The 24541-nt window shown below is 40.0% G+C and overlaps 2 protein-coding genes across 6 annotated transcripts in view; both read right to left on the bottom strand.

Annotated features, from left to right (window-relative positions):
* LOC105684628 overlaps positions 1–13568 on the bottom strand; it is a 57146-nt gene extending 43578 nt beyond the window's left edge. The window contains exons 1-8 of one of the 2 annotated variants that reach the window (XM_012398115.3): positions 13218–13568; positions 10910–11786; positions 8895–9151; positions 8357–8756; positions 8030–8279; positions 7596–7787; positions 6527–7211; positions 6280–6376 (exon numbers count right to left, since the gene is read on the bottom strand). In XM_012398115.3, coding sequence (XP_012253538.3) covers positions 6280–6376; positions 6527–7211; positions 7596–7787; positions 8030–8279; positions 8357–8756; positions 8895–9151; positions 10910–11693 — 2665 coding nt within the window. In that variant the 5' untranslated portion in view covers positions 11694–11786; positions 13218–13568. The remainder of the gene's footprint in view (positions 1–6279; positions 6377–6526; positions 7212–7595; positions 7788–8029; positions 8280–8356; positions 8757–8894; positions 9152–10909; positions 11787–13217) is intronic. The other variant, XM_048649462.1, reaches the window with a different exon arrangement.
* A 580-nt stretch (positions 13569–14148) lies between these two features.
* LOC105684648 (E3 ubiquitin-protein ligase MYLIP) overlaps positions 14149–24541 on the bottom strand; it is a 108068-nt gene continuing 97675 nt past the window's right edge. For all 4 annotated transcript variants that reach the window (XM_048649464.1, XM_048649465.1, XM_048649466.1 and 1 more), the window contains 5 exons: positions 19889–20129; positions 19167–19336; positions 18554–18770; positions 18222–18419; positions 14149–18130 (listed from right to left, as the gene is read on the bottom strand). In XM_048649464.1, the coding sequence (XP_048505421.1) occupies positions 17795–18130; positions 18222–18419; positions 18554–18770; positions 19167–19336; positions 19889–20129 (1162 nt within the window). In that variant the 3' untranslated portion in view covers positions 14149–17794. The remainder of the gene's footprint in view (positions 18131–18221; positions 18420–18553; positions 18771–19166; positions 19337–19888; positions 20130–24541) is intronic.

The raw sequence follows: 24541 nt of genomic DNA, 5'->3' as shown, positions 1-24541 counted from the left end.
GAAGCAGGAGCATCTGATCGCGTACACGGTGTGCGTTAAATCGTCATCGATAATATTTACGATCTATTGTATACCAAATAGGAGAAAATTCGGTGGTTTGTCACTCGTAGACGTCGGCAACAAGCGAGAGGAAAGAAGCCTTCGGTCGTAAAGAGGTCTCCAAGTGGCTCTAAGATGAATATAATCGGCGAGGAAAATAAAAATGCAAAAACAAAACTCGAAAAGGAAGTATGACAGGTAATGTTATTTGCGCGTGCGCCTGACAGCGCGTGTCAAAACTAAACTGTACACTTTTCTTCTCTTTTCGAGTCGAAGGTGAGGGTGAAACCCCGTGACATTACGATTAAACACCGATCCAGGCAACGACGCATCACCCACGACGCCTGGCGTTCGACTGAAGGGAAGTAGCGGTCCGACGATCGACGCTTCGTTGCGCTCTGGCTCGCTTGCCGCCGCCGCTGCTTCTTCCCATTCCCACATCCCACTACGGCGACGACCACAATTCACGTCGATGTACACACAACCCACCACCACCTCCCGTCCTCCACATTCACATCTATTCGACGCCTTCTGTCGTCCCGTCCCTCTCTTTCAGCGGCCGTATACCTATGTCGGCGTTACCCTCTGTCCCTCACAGCCATCTGGCGCTCAAGCGGCACGCGCGCTTCTACCGCCGACAACCAGACGACGACTCTCCCTCTTTTTCCTCTATCACTGTTTCCCTCTTCCCTCTTCCCTCCGCGCTCTTTTCCTCTTTCCGTTCTCCTCCTCCCTTTTTTCTTTTTTTCCCTTTTCCTCCACCGTTAAACTCCGGGGTTAGGAGAGAGTTGGAAAATTGCAGAGAATTCTATAGCTGGTCGCTTCCACCCCTACCCCTACCCCTACCCCCCGTTAGCCTCTCAAAAAACCCCTCACACGCCCTGCGCTCCGCGCCCCACGGCCTTACATACCCCCTCGAGCGGCAGCGAACCCCTGTTTGGCAGCTTGGCACGTTGCGCGACTCGACAAAAACCCCGACGTATATTTATATTACGTCCGTACCCGGAGTAAGAGGAGAACAGTGCGAACTCCAAACACAACTACCGGAGCCCCGTGAAAAGGGTGTGCTCGAGGAAAAGGGAGGTTTGGACAGGTGCTACGATTACCAACTATACGCAGCCCCAATTTCACCTTGACTTTTTATGTTGTACCAATGACGCGCGCTCGGATGGCGCGTCTGGATACAGGGGCGATTTGTAGCCCGTATTTTTTTCATCCGCAACATTCGCGCTGCCCGCTCGGAGTTCGAATAAATCCTGGCACAAATTTCACGCAGATAATCAATCGTATCGATCGATTTCTGCATCGAGAATCTTGCGCCTCGCGGATTTCCTCGGAATTTTCCAAATATACCTTTCGATCGAATCCCTATCAGCGAACGAATATGATTCGAGGGAGAGAAAAATCGGCTAGGAATATTATCGCGGCGGTTTCGGTTTGTGAATACTCCACCCGGTGTGCTGAACGCGTGATGCAAAGGGAGGCGGGAGCAGCGGCAGCGGCAGCGGCAGCGGCAGCAGCCAACTTTCTCCTCCTCCTGCGGCTCTCTCACCTCCTGCCTCCGCAGACCCCTCGCTCTTTTGCCTCCTGGGCCGGGGTCGCGGGACGTTGGTGAGGTGGGACAGAGAGGCTGGTTGGTTCTCGAGCCAAGAGAGCCCAACAGGCGGGTGCTGTCTGTCGGGCAAAATCAATGCGTAGCGGCGACAGAGAACTTGCCTCAACCCCCGGCGTCAGCGTCGCCTCTTCTCTTCTCCCTTCCACTTTTCCCGTCCGCCCCCAGTCATAATTCCCGTCGTGGCCACCCTATGCACCACGTCCTCCGCGACCCTCCCGGCAAACAACGCGCTCGACCGTACCTCATACCCGTCGTGTGCCCCCAGGGGCTAATAAGCTGTATTATTTTTATCACGGCCGAACGAGGGAGAACCCCGATGCCGCTTTACTTTTATACCGACTGATCCGCGCCGAGCCTACCGGTAAGAGGCCGAGGAATATTATGAAAAATCTTTACAGATTTTACATTTAATTTATCTCGTATATTATCGTAGCGATAGAAGTTTCGTCGGCAGAGTACACGGATTATTTTAGATCAGACCTGGTTCTTTTTCATGAAAAAAAAAAAGCAAAGAATGAAACCAACCAACCAAAAAAAAAAAACCCAGAGTATTACGGAGAACGCGTGAGCAAAATGAACCGTACTTTTCCAGGGAAGTGTAAGGGGAGGATCGTCGGATGTTATGATATGAGATAAAGGCTCGAGGGAAATCTTTAATACGTGAATTAATTATGTTCCATTTCGACTGGAATAGGTGTACACGTTTTGCGTTGGTAGCGGACGAGGATCCGACAGGTATGGGTAACGTACGGTAGAAAAGGGAGTTGCCGCCGACACGGTGCTAAAACCTAAGCCTGTCTCCTTCTCTCTCTTCGACTCATTTCCCCTCTGCTTCTCTCGCCTCCTTCCTCCAGGTTAAATTATTAAGCCGAGCAATGCCCGCCCGATGTGAACAGCGCCAGCAGATCCAGAGAACAGGCTGTAACTGACTCTGCTGCAGAGATATCGATATCGCCTGTACACGTATCGCGTGTTTATTTTACGCGAACGAAGCGATGCTCGTAATTTTATTCAAAATTTACGATTCTCCAACCGCACTCCATTCCTATTTTATATATTATTCGTTTTGAACGAAGCGCGCATGATTTCACCGTGTTTTCATTTTACTTTTTGTTATTACTTTTGAAGTCGGAAGTTGTGTAATTAAAATATCATCGATAAATATATGCTTCGGATATTCACGATGATGTCGAATAATAAAACTTTATGACTGCGCGCCGTCTTGGTACGTCAATTATTGTAATATCCTATCCTTTTTTCTTTGACGGCGCGAGGATTGAATAAAAAACAAAAAAAAAAAAAACAGGGAATCTGGAAAATGAAATAAAATTCGCGTCGAAGGACCGATTAAACGTCCAGTCAGCAGCGTCGGCGTTATACGATTCGGTGGAGAGGGAAGCGGTGCCTGATGACGGGGCGATATCGATTACTGAAGGGGAGAACTGACGGGTGGCGGGGTCGAGCCACGGGGTTGAAACGGTTGGAGATGACGAGGGTGAGAAATCCCCTAATTCGAATTTAGGTGTCGGTCGGTCGGTCGGTCGGTCGGTCGAAGCTAACGGTGTAGGGCGCAATGCGGTGTCATGCTGCGGGCGCGCGGGCTCGCCCGTCCCGTCTTTCGTGTTCTTCAACTTCGGGAGAATCTCGAATCTCCGCCGGGCGTCTTTAATCCGTGTCTTTCCACCGCCAACACGCACAATTTAGGACCCCTCCAATATCCTATCCGACTACGAATCACTTTGTTAGTAGGTCCCACATAGTTCCGTGTAATTCCCTACACCCTAAATGGTGACGCATGACGAAACACTGCACCCAATACGTTTCCCCTGATTATATCGAGGTACAGAAATCAAGGGCTGGATCATCTCCTATCGATCCGTGTTACAAACACACGCTTGAGTATTTTCGATGCGAGCGAAAAACTGAAAATATCGAAACACTTGGATCTTGATCATTTGTATCGGATCATAATCGCGTAATTATGGAGCTTAGAAAACAATTAAATAAATAAACAATCGTTGTAACGTTTCAGAAATTTTTTTTTCAGCGGCTCAACTAACTACCCGATACCGCAACAATCTGACAAATCTATAAAACAAGTAAGAATGAAAAATAAATATGAATATGCTAATGAAAAATATCGTCCGGATATAATAACGTGATCGTAGGCGACTAAAAAAATTACGAATAACCATAATACTAGGGGATGTACATAGTTCTGCGCTTGTATAAAATGGGCTATAGTTTTAAGCCGGATAAATAGGTCGGGGCCAAGGTATAAGGTCATAAGTTTGTGGATACGCCAGTACAACGTGACCAAATGATTTTGCAGAATCCCACTGTGGATTCTGTAACGAGATCAAGGGTGAACCGATAACGAGTGATGTGCAGTAAAAGTCAGCAATTTTTTTTTTCGTTGTACATTAAAATAATTATACAACAGTTGGAGAACTTTTTCGATTTTTTTTTTTTTTTTTTATATCACCAGAAGCTTGCAACGATAATGCAGCTATCTACGAGATGTATCATATTTGATAGTGTTTTTCAGTTACTTAATACCAGATGTAATAGCTGTACAATATGCATAGTTAATTCGAGACACTTGTAATGATAAATTAGTGTGCGAAATTCTAGGCAACATGCAGATGAATTTGGGTACGAACATATGATTATGTACGGAATATTTGATGGTTGTACGCGAGGAATAAGTTATAGCATAGGTATACCCGTAACGGGCAACACCGAGGCTGTTTTGTCACGAAATAACAACGGAATTATACAAATTGCAGTATCAGTCAACGAGGGTAGAGTTATAAAGCAGACAAGAAACACGCCTTCCTCGTGAAAGTTTAATGAGAAGTCATTGGCCCGTTCTACCCCTAAAAGCTCATCGCGATTTAAGATTAGATGACTGCTTAGTGACAGCCCGGAAAGAGAGAAGCATCGCCGCCGTAATAAATGAAGGAATCATTTATATTCCCGGGTGAAAAATATTATAATGCTCCTCGCGGACTGATGATATTGAAAACAACAAAGTCCTCCCTCTTCAACTTTTTGTTTTTTCTTCCTTGCTTTCTGAAAGACGGAATTTATTCTCTCCATTTTTATTTTATCCTCGCGCAGACGGCTACAGCTCGAGACATCGGGGATAAATTCAACCGCGAAAAATTCGAATAACGGAGCGAGAAAAGATAAAAGACGGAATTTCTTTGACCAATACACAGCGTAACGCGAGTGTCTAGGTAATTTACCTGTAAGAGGTGTACTTTCATTACGTGGTATGGGTACACACGGACGAAGACGAAGCGTCGTGAGAGTAGAAGTAGGTGGAATAATATAAGGGGGAATATGGGAAGCGAAGTCTCCCACGGGATAGAATGTTGGTTGGAGGGCGACGTTGGGAACGACGGAAGCCTCTAAAGTCGAAAGTGTAGGCAATGTGGCTGGGGCGAACAGATAGCGCTGAAATACGGGGAGATAACACAGGGTCTGGCAAATATTAGACCTTCCGAGATTTTCCCGCCTTCATCGTACAGGTTGTCCCCCACGGTTTCCTACCCTCCCCACCGTTCTTCGCCATCGTCACCGACGTGGTCGTCGCTACCATTCCTTTCTCTATATTTTTCCTCCCCTTTCCTTTCTTCTTTCAGTTTCCTTTTCCTCTTTTCCCTCTCGCGATTTTCACTCTTCCGTTCGCTCCCACTTCGCTTCGGGAACGTTTTAATTTAAAAAGTGCGGCGTGTAAAGTATGCGCCCGATAAAACTTCCGAGTTAATTTCGTTCGCGGATATATGTATACTATAGTCGAAGAAAAGGGAACCTAACTAAATTGGGGAGGGTGCGAGAGGAAACCGGAGAAAAAAAAAAAAAGAAAAGAAAACTTTCTTCATTTCTGGCGGAGGGATACGTATATAATGATAAGAATTTAAGATTATTAATGTTTCACTTGCCTCCAACTAAATGTTAGATTCGTGTTCTTTTGTACTATTAGAGTTTTTTTCGGATCTCTGCACCGTGACAAAGACGCATCTTTTTTTAAGTTTATAATACTATCTAAATTTTACAATTCTTGAGTTACCCAATGAACAAAAAAATAAAAATTCGAATGAAAAAATGCCTGGGAAATAAACTTGTATGTAATAAAGTACTTGGGACGTGAAAAGCGTTTCTATTTATACAGCCAACACATACATAATGACCGCAGTGTGTTGTACCGGATAAGATGTGGCCGGCTACAAACTATGTATGGTTGTTACATCGTGGGGCGTCTTCGGTACGTGCAGGCAGTAACGAAACACCTTATAGCTCATTATATTTCTTATCTGATTTACGTATCCTGTCTGAGAACGTTTCATTTTCATAATGCCTTCACGATGAGGCTGGCAAGGAAAAATCCGGTAATTTGTTCAGTCTTCCGTTCCTACATTAATCTTGTAACGTATTCGCTATCTCATACATACTTCGCGAATTATACAACGCGTACAATGCTAATAGGTAATAGTGAGAACGAATCACGGTACTCCGTGAATTCCGTACTAAAAAATTCTTGACGCCCCGATGGAGTCGCGGGGGAAAACCGTGTCCCGATTCTATTCAAGTTTGAAAATGAAATTGGTGTTACTTACCTTGATCTTTTTCTGGCAGCTTCCCCGGGACCTTCTTGTCTGGCGCCTTCGGAGAACAGTTTTTTCTGACCGATCTGACTGCAAGCGTTGGTGGCATCTGTAACATTAACAAAACAAATTTAATGACGCACGCATTCATGCTAAGCAAGATCAAACAACTGATTCGGAAGAACTCGTCCTCCTTTAAAGAATTCCGTCACACAATCTGATTCTCATAGGAAACAAAGAAAAATACATTTATATTTACCACTTTGTCGGATCTTTCCCCCGATGGTAATCTAGCTACAGCTGCTTCTGGACTGTTTTCTGGTGGTGGTGGTTGAACGATCCAATTGTATTCTCTTTTTTCGACAGGCAAACCCCATCTCTCATACTCTAAGCTCTGTGTCCGCAAAGTTTCGTAACAATCCAAACACACAACGGCAAAATCCCCGTTTTCTAATAGAAGGCTCTTTTCTGGCTGTCGATGATACCTCAAAAAGGGAAAGTCTTTGACTGGAAGCGCCCTGACGCGCTTCCTGTAAGTCGTAATACCGCAAACGTAGCAGCAATAATCGTGAGTGTTGTACTGCTTTTCGGTTGTATTTAGTTGTTGACCGCCAGACAAACTTTCGTATCTTCGCCACTGGGCGAGTAGAGAATGATAACAAAATGTACAGACTAGGGCAGAACCATCTTCTCTGAGCTGCTCTGCGTTTGGTGGAGACTGGTGGAGTAGCAGCTCGGGGAAAAAGGGTGCGTTGCGACCTTGAGGTCGCCCGTAGAGAACCCTTGCCAAGGTCAGGTCGCTGTGTAGGCCGCACAAGAAACAGTAGATCGAACTACTGGACGTACCAGGATTGCTACCAAATGTACGGTCGGAACTTGAACTCGGCGGAGTGGCAATTGAGCGGCTCACATCTCCGTTAGGATGCGGGCTAGGAATATCGTACCTGAACAGAACAAAAAAATTTTAATATCAATATTATTTTTAACAAGAGAAGTATTTTAGATGTTTGATAAAGGGAAAGAACTTTACATTACAGCGAATAGGGTATGTCTAACGATCTTATGATGTTATCAATTCGAGACGCCTCTGAGACCACCTCAATTTACGCGAGATTAGATAAATAAAAGTTTTATATCAAGCACTTCTTATCAATGTTTAAAATTACCCAATTACTCTACACAATTTGTATCAATCGTCAGCTTCATCAAAATTTTGGACAGTTTCAGAAACTTAGTTATGCAGAACTTTATGCAGAAATAAATAAAGTTCGAGTGTGTTGAGAGAAAAAAGTGGGGTTTCAGAGATCCGCGATTTTATAAATAATTACCTGCGACGTTCTAAAGGGACCCTTTCAGCATCCATACTCTCCCATTGCTGTGCCAGATGATTCACGCAATGACTACATGCTAGAACACGTCCATGGCTATCCATGCAAGCATTTTCCGAAGTTCGTGCCATCCCTCGTAAACAAGGGAAATGCATGGCGTGCGAATTCATTCCTTCCGGACTAGTTGATAACCTGGTTTCATGAAAATCAGCATGATAAAGGTTTAGAGTCGAATTACACAGTGAATTTAGTCGTATTGATTTGAACCAGAATCGCGTTCACGTCACCAGTTCAAAAATCAAAAAACAACCGTCTTGATCAAATCAAAAGAAGACTCAAGTACCGATGTAATCAACACCAAGATAATGTTTACTAGAGCAGTGTCGCATTGATTTTTATGTAAGAGGATGGATAAAACAATAATTATAACTCACCATTCCATGTGAGTTCGCGGATAGAGTCTTTCGCAAATATAACACCTGTAGTTTTGTCCTGCCGGAACAGTACCATTCTCGGCTGGTCCGTTGCTGGGAGAATTTCGCTGGGCAGGCGTACTCTTGATATTAATGCTGCGCTGTTTGTTCGCAACCGCGGTTGATTTGTTTAAATCATAAGGTTTAAAACGAATGTCACTTCCAGCTGAATTGGCTGGCGATTTTGGGACAGCAGGTCTTGGAGATGGACCTGTACGTTGAATGAAGTCATGAAATAATTGCTCAAGTGAACTGACAGGGTTGAAAAATAGATGAACGAATACTCACCTTGCTGCCGAAGATCCATATTCTGTTGGGTGGCAGTAGGTTGCTGTTGGCTCTCATGATTTTCTCCTCCAAACACTTGCTGCTTTTGAGGAATGGCTTTGTAGCAAATCGAACAAACTTGTACCATGCCCTGAGGACTTATTGGACTTGCACCCGGCGGTGGCCTCAGGGAACAAATGAATGGAAAATAAGCTTCTTTCTCTGGATTCGAACAGCAATATAGCAATCTAATACTAGATGATGGATATTCCAATGCACAGGTATAACAAATAAATGTTGTAGTATCAACTGCAGGAGCATGACGTTTCCGCAAAGTGTAGTTTCTTTCGCCATGAGGTACACCTTTGCGAGTATAAGCTTTCCATTGTAAAAGAAGGTGGTTCTGACAAGCCGAACAAGCCTGAAAAAAAAATACGAATTCGAGTTGATGTAATTACAAAAGGAATTGCGCAAGAAGGTCGTATTAAAACAGGATTATCCGATTACTTATATACGAAAATAGAAGTGTCTGACGTATAATTCTCAAATCCAAACTTACCTGAACTCGTCCAGCGCTGTCCATTGGCCGACTTCTGCTAGGTCTGGGATGTAACATAAGTGAAGGAAAAAATGGCGGTGGGCTGGTAGCAGGAGGTGGCGGAGTTGGCAATGGCTTTGCTGCAATGTGACTCAGGGAACCTCTCTTGTATTCATCTCCACAGACGTAACAGACTTCTGTGACTGAATTCTTATCAGGCATCGATAAATCTAATATATCCGTACCCACACTGGAAGTAGAACCGCCACTGTAAATAGCTGGAATAAAAGAAGCGGGTTGATGAGATATAACAACTAGATTGACATTTGTTAATATGATAATTATGTAACAAGTCCAAAATAGGTGGCACTGTCATTGACATCTGCATAAAGAATGGACAATCTGCATTTTGTCATTCTAAAAAATATTATTCAAATCAAAGCTGAATTCCTCATTATGGAGATATTATTAATTTTATCAGTAATATGACAAATAGTTTCAAAAGCGCAGCGACTACCTCTCTAATTTTTATCACAAATTTTATAAACTGAAGATATATGATTGCTAAAAATATTTTCAATCAGTTATTTGCCAGAAGTATGATGATCATAGCAATACATCTTATCTAACAATAAACTGCGGGTCAAGATCTTTTAATAGTTATTGTATAACTGGTGACCTTTGAATCAAGATTATTTTATATGTGTGAGTTCAGTTAACATAGCGTAGTAAATAAATGTGAAAAAAAATCGAACAAACGGGCTAAGGCCAATGTAGGCGAATCATTTCATTTGCAGCACATTTTATCAACAGCAAACATTCTGTGCCAAGAAAATGGAACTAGATTTCTACGTGAATAAAAATTTTGCAGTACCTATGAAACGTTTATGTAAAATATTAATTTTTGTGTCAATTTTTATCATTCAATCTCAACTTTTGGCTTAAACATTCAACTCAATATCAGTCAGAGCACAACAACATTTATTATTCACTACTCATGAATGAGATAAAATTGCTCTGCATATTGACCTCAAGACTCTTATTCATTTTTACACTTCAGGAACTGCTGTTGCCTGTCAATGAATGTAACAGAGCAAATATTTGAAAAACAATGTGAAAGTAATAAATAAAAGATTGCACAAAGGTAAGTGTTGTCAGAATGACTGAAGACGTATTGAAACTATAAACAAAATTCACAGTGATACTCAAATAGATGAAAAATAGCTAGACCTAGGTTATTCTGCATTGACAAAATCGAAAAACCACTTCTTTGTCCACGATCTTGGAAGTACAGAACAAAAAATATTCTGATTGACCTTAGATAAAGACTAAATTAGACCGAGGACATCGATCAAATGACTGAACCAAGATTTTCTCATTTCCTAAGTTGTTCATTGATACAAATTGAGGCAATAATTTCGGTAAACCATTAAAATTTTTAAAGATTCAAATATTTTGGTTTGTCAAGAAAGAAATTTTACACATTAACTAGATTTTAGTTTGCAATGAGAATTTTCCAAGTGTTTGTAATTGCACGCCACTGATAGTCTAGGGAATATCGTAACAAACATAGTACCAAGTCATGTTCATTGCTAATGCCTGTCACTGATATTTCCTTGACATTGCAGGCCTTCATCTTTACTCTTTCAAATTTACTATTACAACAGTATGTACTATAGTATGTAAACAAAATTTACTGAATCTTTTAATGTGTAAATTTCATGCAAGGTTGGGTATAATGTTCAACAACTATGGGTGTGGAAAAATGAATAATCGGTTGATGCATAGCTGGCTCACTGTTTTCTACATTGCAATTCTAAATTAAATTCTTTCATGTACAATGCATGAAGAAATCTTTCATGAGTTTAGATCTTGCTGTATTACAAAAGCTAGCATTTATTTCCGTAATATTATCTCTATCTATGCTGAGGAATGTAAACTTTGCATTTTACAGTTTCATTTTTCAACTGCTTATATCAATGTTGATTGCGACTGATTAAATTCCTGATAATTGTCCGTTTAAATTATCAATTTACCTTGTGGTTGAGGTGGTAGACTAGGTTGCGGTGCGGGGGAACTTCTAGGAGCATGTCTTAAATCTAGCGCAGCTTCGTTGGAAATCCTAGGCTCTTCGACAACTTGACGAGGGCTCTGTAACCTCTGGTGAGGAGACTGTAACCTCTGATGCGGAGACTCCATAGTCAGTCTTGCTTGTTCCAAATGTCTTGAAGAATCGGCATTTGAATGAGGTCTAGGTAGTTCAATGGAATTAGATGGCGGTCTTGATTGCTCAACACGTGGCGAAGGGGAATTGGGTGGTAATCTGGGTGACACACCAACTGGGCGATTTTCTTGCCTTGGTTGAGGTGGCTGATCATTGGTAAGTCCCAAAACTTGTGCAGCATATTCCCCTTGGAGGGCCATTTCCGCCCCGGTGAAAGGTCCACCGTCGCAACGCTTTAGCCAGTAAATTCTCTGGCTGTGGGGTCTTGCATCTCTCTCGTAATTTTCCCATTGTTGCAAGAGTGTGGCGCAGCATAGACTGCATACTTTGATGGCGCCACTTCGTATGCCTTCTCCTCTGTACCCTGCAGGTGGTTCGTGGGATTCCAAAAAAGGGAAATATGGTTCATTTGGTGAACCACTGAGGCTGGGCTTTACTTTGAGCCAATATTGTTCGCTGTGTCCCGAAGTTCCACACACAAAACAAATTCTTGGGCCACCTCCTTCGTCCGAAGCTAGGGATATACTAGGTGGATTCACCAATGATTGCCCTTCGAGTCCCGGCTCATTTTTCACGTATAACTTACTTTCCATCATGTCAGGAAACCATCGAGTTAGTTCAGTCGTCGCTTAGAATATCTTTATCGCAACGCACATAGAACCAACATGGGTTTCAAGTCTGGTACATATCTGTAAAATACAGATGACACATGTTTCTTCATTATTTTTCATCAAGCCAACACCTTCACTGTGAAGCATTAGTGTGGCAATACTAAAATCTGGTTCAAGTTTATTAACAAATCAGAAAATGGCTCAATTCGTTGAATGACTTTAGGATTATGGGCGTCAGTGAGTATATGAAAAGTGATCAGGAAAATTTGTTTAGTGATCGAATGCAAATATAACTATTCACTTTTAATACAGCTTGACGTTAAACTAGGGAATACAGTTCATTTGAATAAAAATAGGCTCTGATCATGTGTGGTGTGTTCTAGATTAGATTAGAGTACATACGACTGATATGAATGTAAAGTGTCAAAAACGATAACTTGACCCAGTAGCAAATAGCATGTTCAAACTAATCTAACAACGATGAAGAATTGTTGCAAAAATTTGGTGAATTTGGAAACCTCGTTACTAGTGATGAATTTCAAAATTAAAAATGAACAGTGACGTAGACTATTGCATTTTGTCAATATTATTATGAGCTTAAGAATTGATTAGAGGTGCTTGAACCTTATCTTGTATAACGTGTCTAACATAACCCCACTAATCGCATGACTGACGCACCATAACTGTATGATCACCAGTTCGGTAGTTCTAAATATAAAGAGAAACTGGTTTGAATGGCACAAGAAATTTGTTGAACAAACAATCAAAAAACTATATTCATACACTGCAGGAGGTATGACGTTTCAAAACAGAGATAGTGTGTCGGTATAAGAATTTAGTACCAGTTTCAATTACCACTTAGGCATCTGAACAAACGAAATGTCAAGTGTGACGAGCAAATCGGTTGACTTTCCAGGAAAAGTAATTCTCAATTTAGGTCAATTATTTGTGTCAAAGGAATGCACCCAGGTTATTAAATTAAAATACTACATTCGGAGGCTGGATGTTAGCAGAATAGGAGACACAGCTCCATAACTCTATTTCAAAGTGGCTACTAGATGTGGTATAGTAGTCTTATTGTATGCAAATGAGTTTATTTGGGTGCAGCTGTGACCTCATTCCCTCTACGAGAGACTGAAAACGAGTGGCATTCCAAGTGTTGAAAGAAAAACGCGATCGGCGACGTAGAGGATAACCTTCGAAAGAGGGGAAGCAGGTCTAACCAGCCCTTGCTGCAACGAAAACGACAGCGAACTAGTTTGGGCACAATGGTGGTAACTTTTGATCGTTCTGGACAGATAACACAGTATGAACGGCGATAAAAAGGCGAGGTATTATGCGGTAGGACGGAGGAGTCTGGGTAAAATTTGCGTATTATATTCGATAGGAAAAATGGATGGGAAATATGATTTTCGTTAGGTACACCCAATGCGGCTGAACACTGGCGGATGGCTCCCGAAATACGCGCCCGAAGAAGAGATTGCCCTTTGTTGGGAGGTGTTCACTTACATCTTTGTCGTTTAGCCGATTCTAAGAGGCACACACAACATTGTTAATTATTCCACGAAGGTTAAGCGAGCTACGCGAAACGCTTACGAGAACTAGGGTCTTCTTATCTTGGCCTTTAGTCTCTGCCATACGTTCCCGAACTCCATACAGTATTGCGGGGTGTCACCTTAAAAGCACTATTACACAGGGATGTATCCATATTTACACAATTTTCACACCGTTATTTTAATCTTGGACGCGTATTTTAATAATAACAACGTAAAAATAATAGTAAAAGGGTTACCGAGGCTACGAAAAATACATTTTCCTAAAGTACAGCACCGCAACTTTGATCTCATTCGGCAGCCATGTTGTAAAATTGCGATTCGCGTCCCATGATGCCACCCAACTCCATCATGTGACAGTGCAGTGCTCTCAGCCAATCCCCTGGCGTTGCGCGGCGACGCACGTACTTCGATTCTCAATGACGCGCGGGTTTTGAACTCACCCGCGAAACAGCTAACTCAACAGAATACGGATGTAATACGCGATACGCGAATTGAAATTATTGCAACTTTCTGTACACGGCATTGTGTTGATCGAAATGAAACTGGATATCATCTAGGTTTTGAATTTCCAACACTAAACGCTCGACAAACTGGAGTATCTATTTGTGAGTACGGCACAGTATTTTTTACTTTCTGCACATGAAAACGCAGAACAGAAAAAAGTTTCACAGTGGAAAGGAAATTTTCAGTTTTTGATCAAAGCATGTTATCTGATCTTTAACTACGTAGCATGAACATGACATTCTGTTTTTAATTACCAACGTACAGGCTAGATTCTTAAGTCTTGAATTCAAGATGTTAAGGAACCTCATAATAAGTGAGTATGAGTGAATGGAAAAGTAGGAAACGGTATATAGAATGGTAATAATTTCACTATCTTCCACTTGTCAATGATATTGGTATTTAATCATCATCTTAAGACATAGTACACGGTATTATGCCGTATAAGGTGTTTCCATTTATGTATCACCATCAAAGTGGCATATCATTTTATATCGTTATACTAAAAAATAATTGAAAATACTTTAAAAATACTCTTTGCAAATAATGATCCTGATGACTCTCCGTTTCTACCACGATCGTACAGAGATATACACTACATTTTTTTTTCGTTTTTGCATTTTCCGATATATATATATTCTATACAGAGATAATCACAAGAATTTAATATTTAATTATACGTAGTATCATTGTTGAATAGACACACAGTAGAAGTACAAACATATTTTCGGGGGGTTCGCGATTCTAGTTCAATGCTGTAGAAGAAATAAGTATTAACAAATCCCATCGAGCTTCTTACTTAATCACCTCTGTACCAAGACTTTAAACTTTTTGGGCATTTTCTAAGTTATCTGATAATTGAAGTACCGATAAAATTATGCAGACAACTTATTACACCAGAAAAAAAGTGAATTCAGATATTAATATACTACGTTAGTTACGACCATTTGTGACATAGCTGAAATTTTACACACTGTATACTTTTCATATTGAACGACAATGAAGTAAAACCAATTTGCATTGAAATATCCTGCTAAGGTTGCAAATTGAAATTATATGATAGTTGATACTTATGTATTTGTTACTGCTTCGACATGCAAAATTGCTTATATTTCTATTATTTAATTATTTTCCTTAAAAGAAACTTAAAACGTTAGTTTGAAATTTCATTTTTGATTGCGTGTTATTACCAACGAATATTAAATGTTTTTAACACTATTATTATGCCTTAAACTTACAGGTATAATTATAGACTAAGTGTACATTGCATTGATGTATGACTATAATAATTGCCTCGTCTCTCTTTCTTCTCTCTCTATCTCTCGATCATTCGCACGCACACACATATATTACAAATCGTTCATTTGATATCGGCACAAATCTTATTCTAATTCCATGACACGATGATTTTTCGTTAGAAGATGAAACAAAATTGATAAGTTTTTAGTTATATGTATGGTATCACTAGATGAAGCTATTGTTGTAAACAGTGCAGGCAAAGGGTGTCGCAAAGTTTCACAAAAAGTCCCATAAATTTGACATACAAAACATGATTTCCATATCAATTTATGCTAATCTATTTCGAATCCCCAGATCGAGATCGACGTTGATAACAGAATTATTCCGTCAAATCGCAGAGCTGGGCTAGATCTACGTGCTACAAAAATTTCACATCTTATTCAACAGCGTGTTTCTACGTAGTTGTAACATGGATAATTATTGAATTAATGTATTGTAGTTTTTATTATGTCTTTCTCTTAGGATTATCAATCATGGACCAGCCTGGTATAAATCGGATTTGACATTTGGTGAACCTATGACTTTTGTTCGTTTGATCTTCACCAGGGTTATCTCGCTACTTTTTTTATGCACATAAAACAGATATTATGGTTTTAACGTATGCTGCTTGTGTACGGGATGTTTCATAGATGTTCACTTGACAGAATTACTATGAAATGGGGTAGAGAAATGAAATTTGAAGATTTTTTTTTTTTACGAGAATACGAATTTCAACCATCTGTCAATATTTCTCGCTGGTATACTAATTGTATTTAATATAATCATGTAATTCGATGACATTAAACGACCAGATCTGTGTAGTTCGGAGTCATTACCTATGAATGCGGTTTTTTATTATTTGGAGTTATATTTATATAAGTAGAACTATCTATTGCTGTAAACACATCAGCAGATTATTGGGCGATATAGGGATCGCCAATAAATGAGATTGAATAAAAAATGACCTGTACCAATCTGAAAACTAGCTGAAATCATAACAAAGTCGACAGTAATTTTAGAACTTGAATACTATGTCCAAGAGTTTAATAATAATCTTGAGAGATTATTCATACTTTTTCCCTTAATAAACGTGTTGTATAAATAAAGATATCAACGAGATGGCTCTGTAACCCGTAAGCTCGTGTATTACGATTAATATGTGTACATATACGAATGCTATACACTAATTTACACCAAGGGTCAGTGCCTCTGATAAAATTGTTGACCTCGGTACCCCTAGGGTCACGTCTGGTTCAGCTCAATGAAATAAAGGAAGATAATAGAGAATAAAACAGAATGAATAAATGAAAATTATAAGAAATACCCTTTTATGGGAACTGATATAAATTGTATTGTAATTTGTAATCAATAAAAACATTGGTCCATTTATCACTTGAAAATAAAAATCCCTTAATAACTATGCAATTTTTATATGATTTTTACTTTACTCATTTTTTTCTTTACTAATTTAATTTTTTTTTTCTTTTCCTTGCCATATCTCTATCACTGATATCTTAGTTATATGACTTTTAAAATTACCATAAGTTCGTTAAGTATGATTTTGTGAACTTTTTTCATCAAACATCCTCTTTGTTCACAGCACTTTTACCAGCCAACTGGATTAAATTATTTCTCGAGTCCATGCGTGATATGATGACACTTTCACAAACTGAAGTATTCATTTTTAACTTTTGACCTACGACTTGAACTATCAAGTTTAATTAATAGTTCATAAATTCAAACTATGTTTAGTGTTCAGTCGTCTTTGCGAATATGAATTAAACACTGAACTGGATGGAGGAACTCCTCTGTCTATCCAATACTTGGACTCTAATGGCTAACTAATCATGGCAATAAAATTTTTTCTGATTTCATAGATTTCATATTATTTATAAGTTTCAACGTAAAGTGGCAAACTCCTCTTTGGTATTTAACACGACTTGAGTTTCATTTCAAAAGCAGATCAGTGTTATCAAATAATGCTTGGACTCTAAAGCCTACGAACTTACCTTGAGCAGCCTTGCTTCTTACTCCACAATGAAAAAAAAATGTAATAATAGTAAAATAAATAAACGAATATTTCTTAGGATAAATTCCTTGAACGGAAAGAAAATAAAGATAAATGAAAATGAAAAGTAAGAGACAAAATCCAATGCCCTTTTGTCGATCTCCCTATCGAATTTCCGGGGAACTCAATACATAAAATTCAAACATTATATTGAGTCGATGTAGTAGCTAAAATTGGAAAACTATGTGATAAAAGTAAAATATTGTCATTGGATATAGGTATAGGTTTGTACAAATTCGATTTAGATCTGATGCTACAGAAGACAAACCTTTTAAGTTGACAGGTTTTAATACTCTTGTCAAACACCAATTGCTGGTATTTAGACTGTAACGTCTACTGTGATTTTCCAGGGTAAAAATTGTGAGATGAACACCATGGGCAATGGTCTAGAGGTGAAATGTTTCGACCTTCTGATTACATTGCAATGCTATTCCTGATGACACATAAAGATTAAAACGAATTGCCAATAATCCTTTGGTGAAAAAATTCACACATTCTGATACACATCGTACTTATTTCCGGGCAAATTGTATCACGTATCCGGAATTTGAAGAGGAACAACACATTTTATTGATTGAGGCGTTGAACGAAACCCTTCACTCTCAGTATATCCTCTCGATTCTACATGTGAATATTCGAAAAAGTTTTTGAAAGACGCTGAATCTCCGCCTTGCTCGGCGTTCTCAAATATTCGTATTATAGTTGATGTTGTCATCGTTTACGATAATTCTCTCGCTGATTCTTTCTTCGGTGGAAGATTTTACATTGAATTTTGATCCGACTACTTCTGAGGACATTTTAAAATTGTGTTTATCAACGTGTGTCAGTTCGATTGGAAGATAGATTGTACGACAGTGATCAATGTCCGCTCTACAAAGTGGGCAACGAGCGCAACGTCTAGCGCAATCCAAACAGGCCACTGCATGACCACAAGGAAATAACGCAGTGTCCAAACTGCGATCCATACAAATCCGGCACAGCATCGCATCTAAAAGTCTTGCCAGACATTCTCGTGACTCCTAAGTAGGAAAAATAATATAGATTAAAATTTTTGTTACTTCAAAATTTTATTGCTTTCTCCTATCAATTTAGTCATCAGATTTTCATTACCTTGCATTTTGGGTTTGCGCAATCTTCACAGTCATGCCTGTCGATAATTTCATTTTCCTCAGGTAGACTGATATTTGCTGCTTCACAATATAAAGCTCTACGAGCATTGTCATACACCTCCCTGCACGTTCTGCGGATGTCGAAAACATACTTTTTACCCAGAGTAGAGTCCTCATTGAATATGGAAATAATTGTTCCCTGTAATTGAATAATAGCATTATTAAATCATCCAGAAGCAAAATGAATAAGAGACTCAAATACAAGATGAGAATTGTGGAGTCATCAAAATTACATCATAAATTGAAACATTAATACACATTGGTTTCAATTACTTTCAAGTCTCGAATGAACTGAGCAGTAACAGCGCTCCGCACTGTCTCGCAGCTATAGAAGGCATGTTTCTCGGTGATTGCCCTGTACAATCCACTTGCCGATTGGCTCGAGTCCAATTTGAAATTCAAAGAGGTTTCCACACCGTCCAGAGACAAATAAACTAGATGAAACATACGGCGCTGAGACATGGCACTCTGAATTGCAGTGTATGGGATGCTGAAACAAAGAATAAAAGGAAATGTGTTAAAAAATTTTGTGTAATAGATGGGTAATAGACAAAAAATTACACATTTGAACAAGTTTGATCAACCAGAATAAATATAAATAATAAAAATAAATAATTTATTCAATAAGTTGATAAGAGTTTCAGGGAGCTTCCTGTCCACTTTGACAAAATAAAGAGAACTGCGTTACCGCCGAGATTAAATTCAACCGAAAGATGGCTGAATTCTACAAACGTACGGAGATGCCTCTAACGTTGGAATTCAAAATGAAAATGTGAACAATAATGAACACATTGCAGTAGAAGGTACGATCTACTGTTTCGACTCAAGTATAGGAAAATGCGATTCGATTATCTTATACTTAGTCAAAGATGATGAAAATTCGTACTTTTGTGTAGCTTCCTCTGGACCGCGGTAAACCGTAATACCATGGGGTCCAACGCCGATCATGGAAACACCAGTGTATGCAAATTTGCTGTGGAACATCTCTTGTCCAAATGTATCCAAGTTTGAGACCTCTTTCAGAAGCCAGTACTCTGCGGCTGACGGCTTCATGCCCTAAAAGTAAAGATGCCATTTATTAATTTTTTTTTTTCTTGTGACAGAATAGCATCTTCTGAAAGAATGGTATCAGTTTCTTGGTTTTAGGTGCGTGATCATTTTCTGCTTCGATGTGGGAAGAAATTCTCCTTGCTCAGAGTCCACAGCTAATATCCGAAGTGATGGAAATTTACATACTTCTTGTTTAGCAGTCAATGCCCAAAGCCGAAAGGTCGAAAGCCGCGTGTCACAAAACTAATAAATAGACGGTCTTTCTGGCTAGATACCAGCACAAACCTCTTACCCAACTCTGACACGCGAGGAGAATCACAAGGCTAACGGCCATGTCGATACATTCCTTACTTTACTAGTTCATAGCAATAAAAAAAAGGTCACAATACGCCTTGATCACAGACGAGTATTTTTGCATGCCTATATGGGGTTTATCTTTATTCAAAAAAAGTCCACCCCAAAACCGGAGATTGAGATTAAATGTTGATATTATTTTATCGCAGTTTTGATAAGCCCAGGGCTCTTCACTGTGATTCATTTATACTTTAGACAATTTACCTTAATATCTTTGTGCTGCTGTACGATTTGATGCAAAAAGTCTTGCGGTTTGGGGTCTGAGGGTTCGGTGGGCTGGATCTGACAGCATTGTGAGTATATGGCGTGTGGTGGTTTAAGAGCATCATAATCTCCGCCTTCTGCTTGGGCTATCAACGCGACGAGCCATGCAGCCGATGTCCAGTCCGACACCTTTAGACGGCCCTCGACCAATTCTAGTCGAGAGTGGAGGTAGAACTGATGTCTGGAATAAAAAAGATTCAACGTATACTACAAACGATCACGGAAAGTATTCCAAAATGATTCCTATACTTCTGAATTGAACTAAGAATTTTCCCCTTCGAGATATCCCAATTTTTCTGCTCCGAAAAGTGAAAAATTGGCGATAACTCGATCAATTTCATAGATGGGTCAATTTGGCTTACAGATTCGGATTCCTGAGATCAAAATATATGAAAATATCATATGAAACAAGTTTTTGAAAAATGTAGATTTTTTACTCTAAAATCAATATTTCAAAAAAATGGTTTTCTGGGGTAGTCCCACGTATTTTCGTCTCCGAAACATCTTGAAAACATATATATGCAAGAGAATCGCAATGTATTCGACAATAGATAAAGCTAAAGCAAAGGCACAACGATGTGTAGCGCGCCCCAGTCCAGTGCAAGTAACGATAGTATAATTGAAGGTTGAAATAGATTCTATGAAGATTTTTCTTGCCACAGATTCATTTCTCCCTCTGGAGATCCTCACCCCCGAGAGACTTATTATATAGAATTAATAATTCAGAATTGCCACTCAGCAATTTCTGTCTTCAGCATTTTTATGAGGAAACTTTTATAACAACTCTCGCTATAAAGCTAGACGAAATTATAATAAGTTCAATTTATGCGCGAATGGGTGTGCCAATATAGATATATCTACGTAATATGTATAGCTGAAATTCACGAGAACTGGATTCGGGCTCAAAGTAGAAAAAAAAAAGTGGATGAATCGTTGCAGCGCAGTTTCGGAAATTACTTGTTAAAGCTCCAAGCTCTAGGCTTTCGCCATTTTTTCATCAAACCCTTCGCAACTTTTGAACCAGCTGCCAGAGCAGAATTAAGGCTCAAGGGCACTCGAACCGACTATAGTATATCTCGGGCTCACCCTCGGCTAAGCTTGATTGGCCCAGAATTTTTGTTTCTTCTCCTTTATTTTATCTAATTTTTTTGGTCCGCTGTTGCGATTTTCTTCATCACCCTATCGCGATGGATCCGGTGGTCCAGTTTAATCGTATCTCTTCAATCGGAAATGGCCTAGCGAAGTTTCGTTTGTAGGAGAGTAACCCATAATATACCAAGGAACAACGAGGGTAGTCGAAGTTCGAATAATAGTTGCGATTGTCTTGCGAGAGACTCGCAGAATGTAAGCGTAACCCTCCAACTTGCAGTAAATCTCCGACCTGGTTGATGATGCCCGCTTACTCAAACAGCCCTAGATTCAAGCACTGCTTCCGCATTGTTGCTTCTCGCAATTATACCAAGTTTCGAACTGCGGCGCATCCAAGTTTCTGATGGAATTGAAGCCGCGGATGCATTTTCGGAGATGCTCTACGCTTTTGTTATATCAGCTACTGTGCAAACTGAAGTAGCGTGACTGTAACCCGAGCCCCTACTATTTCACCGTCAGCATGACCGAATAGCAACATTACACGAACTAGTGAAATAATTATAACGTCGAAGTTATTGAATCCACATTCCGCTGTAATTAAAAGACTTGCGATTAAAAACCGCACGATATATCGCGATTTACCTACGCGCATTTACAACTAGGTATATAAGAATTCAAACGCCACTGCGACCTCGGATAAAATATATATGTATTCAGAGTAGGTAAATCCTGTCCTAGAAAATGGGAAGTGGTATAAAAAGAGAGAAACGGAGAAGGGTGGGTAGGTGGGTAGGTGGGTACGTATAATACGGCAGTGGGGTAGTCTGGGAAACATAAATTAGGAGAAAAGTTATCCCGGTAGTCGGCAAATAATTATTCCAGCAGAGTTACGATTCGGACGTCGCCTATACGATGTAAAGAGGAGGGAGGGAGGGAAGGCAGGAGGACCATACCGGGATTCTGCTGGGTGGCAGTGACAGTCTCTCGCTTCTAAACCAAATTAGTTTTCGCCAACGTTATGCAATTTGGGTACCTACTCTACACAACGATTCGTGCTCGCGCGAATTAACTTTCTCAACTTGCGGATCGCGTCCCTCCCCGAGCCCGAGCCCGAGCCCGAGCAGCGGTACCGCCGCGTCGCTCTTCGCTCAAGAGTCACGGAAAATTCAGCTCCATAAGGTCCTTCAGCTTATAATTTCTGCAGCGCGACGCGACATCCGGTGACCCGGAAAATAGTTCTTCACTCATCGTCTCAAACTTCGCGACTGGTAAACGTCCCCAACATTTTCATCCTTTCTCCTCCACCTTCTTCGCGCGTCAATGAACAACTTTCGCACAAAACGGAAAACGGAAACCGAAAAACAGCGAAAGCAAAACCTCCGATTCGCCACATCCGAAGTAGGTATTTTTTATCATGGATTTTATCATTTGAAAAATCTTTCCGTCAATTATCGAAAATTTATTCCATTTGTTATACAAGCGAGTAGACATAATAGACATTTTTGCATAGCCTGGAGGCGCGCGATGTGCAAAACTTTGTTATCTAATCATCCAGGAGATATATATTATCATTGTTCGTTATTTTTTTCTCCCATTTTTTTTTTTTTATTCTATTTTATTTTTTTTTGCACCTGCCGTTACTTCAGAGCTGCTTTGTTATCCCTCGAATTTCCCTCTCGAGGGGTAAACTGAGTTAACAAACAGGACTTAAGATTAAGAACACGGTGTCTGCACGGTTGGGGAATTTTTCAATGAAAGTGGGAAAAAATGAGAGAAAGAAAAAAGGTAGAAAAAAAAAATCGTTGAAAAATTAGCAAAACATTGTTAAAAATATTATTTCCCCGGTCGCCGTTTACCGTAGTATATACGTATAGTATACACCTCTGCATAAACGGGCGGGGTGAGTTTGTAGAAATTTTGAGTACACAGAAGTTATCTTTCACATACAACGGATAGGTATACATCCATGGTATACAGAACTGTACAGTTAATATTTGACGATCTTGTGCACATACACTGCAGCTATATAAATTTTCGAAAACGGATACGATCTCGGAGATCCTGAAAATTTTCTACAGCTCGTGTACAATCAGACTAATGAAGTTTTGGACGCAAGTTTCTCAATTAACCCGTACTAGACGAGATGAGAGTTAATAAGATTTATCGAGAAATTTGGTTAATCAAATTTACTTGGGTGTATCACGTTCCCGTACATAGTTACATGTACATACATGTACGCCCACCTATCACGTGAGTGTTGGCACTCTCGAGAGGAAATATAAAGGGTTTGCTACAAGAGCGAGCTTACACACCCTCGACGATTAGACGAGCGTTGCCTTCGTTTGCATAAATGCGTTACAATTTTGCTTTGTTACAAATAAGCACTACGCCGTTGTTTTCCCTGTTGAATAATATGTATACGTCTATACGTCCCTTAATTACGTAAATTTATACCGGATAACATACGTATACTCTTTTAATTCCTCTTCTACTCTCTCCGGAATTTTTTTTCTTTTCTTTTTTTTTTTTTTCAAGAACAGAAATAAGAGAGGAGTTTTACGACGGACACTCGAAGACCAAGCGTTGAATAAGGAATGAAAGTATTTCGTTTTTCGTCTGGCTCTTGGCTATCGAGCTTTTATTTTTTTTACTTTTATTTCTATCTACGAAACGTCTGAACGACGTACTCTGTTACTCACCCGAAGTAATTCCCGATAATACGTCTGATTATTTTTTCATCAATTTCCTTTATTTTTACGTGCCCACGGTTTCATCCATAGCGCGATAATAATGCTGCTCTCCAACTTCTAACTCAATTCCTGGTATAATATTACGAAATTGAAGGAAAAAAAAGGGAATTTTATTTATAAGTATTCTCTTTTCCTCATTTCAATAAAAGTATCAGACAACATAGTGTCCGGTAAAAAAAAAAAATGAGAAGGAAAATAAAAAAAAAAGGGAAAAAAAAAAAGTTTCTCCCTCCACATACAATATACAAGGTTAGGTGCGAAGAGGCGTGCCGAGGGTGAAAATGTGAGTGTTCGCGGATTTAGTTTCCAACAAAAGTCTGCTCCTCTCGTTGTCGTGGGGGGTTTGGGTAGGTGTAACCTGACGGGATCGGAGGAAAAGTGAAGAAGCAGAAGAAGAAGAAGAAGAAGAAGAGGATGAAAAGGGGGGAGAGGAAAAAAGGGAGAAGAAAGAAGGGAAGAGTCTATACGCGAGGTGCCCGTGGCCTCATACCTTCGACAAAACGTCGGGGGTAAGAAGGGCAGAAAAATTCTACGACGTGATTTCGAATAACGAGAGCCGAGGGACTCCCGCCTAATAATCTTCCCCGGGTAAGGAAGGACGTGGTGGTGAAAAACGACGGAGATGACGAGTAGAAGGAGGTGCCGGTGGTACCTTCACCGCGCCACCTTTTACCTTCGACCTCTCGAAGCGTGCCCGTGCGTAAATGTCATTTCATCGACGTGTATACCTGTATAATATTTTTCTTCGCTCTTC

This window comes from Athalia rosae, chromosome 2 (genome assembly GCF_917208135.1).
Source record: "Athalia rosae chromosome 2, iyAthRosa1.1, whole genome shotgun sequence".
NCBI classification, from domain to species: domain Eukaryota; kingdom Metazoa; phylum Arthropoda; class Insecta; order Hymenoptera; family Athaliidae; genus Athalia; species Athalia rosae.
Note: the sequence above shows the minus strand (reverse complement) of the source record. Positions and strands in the feature narration are given on the sequence as shown.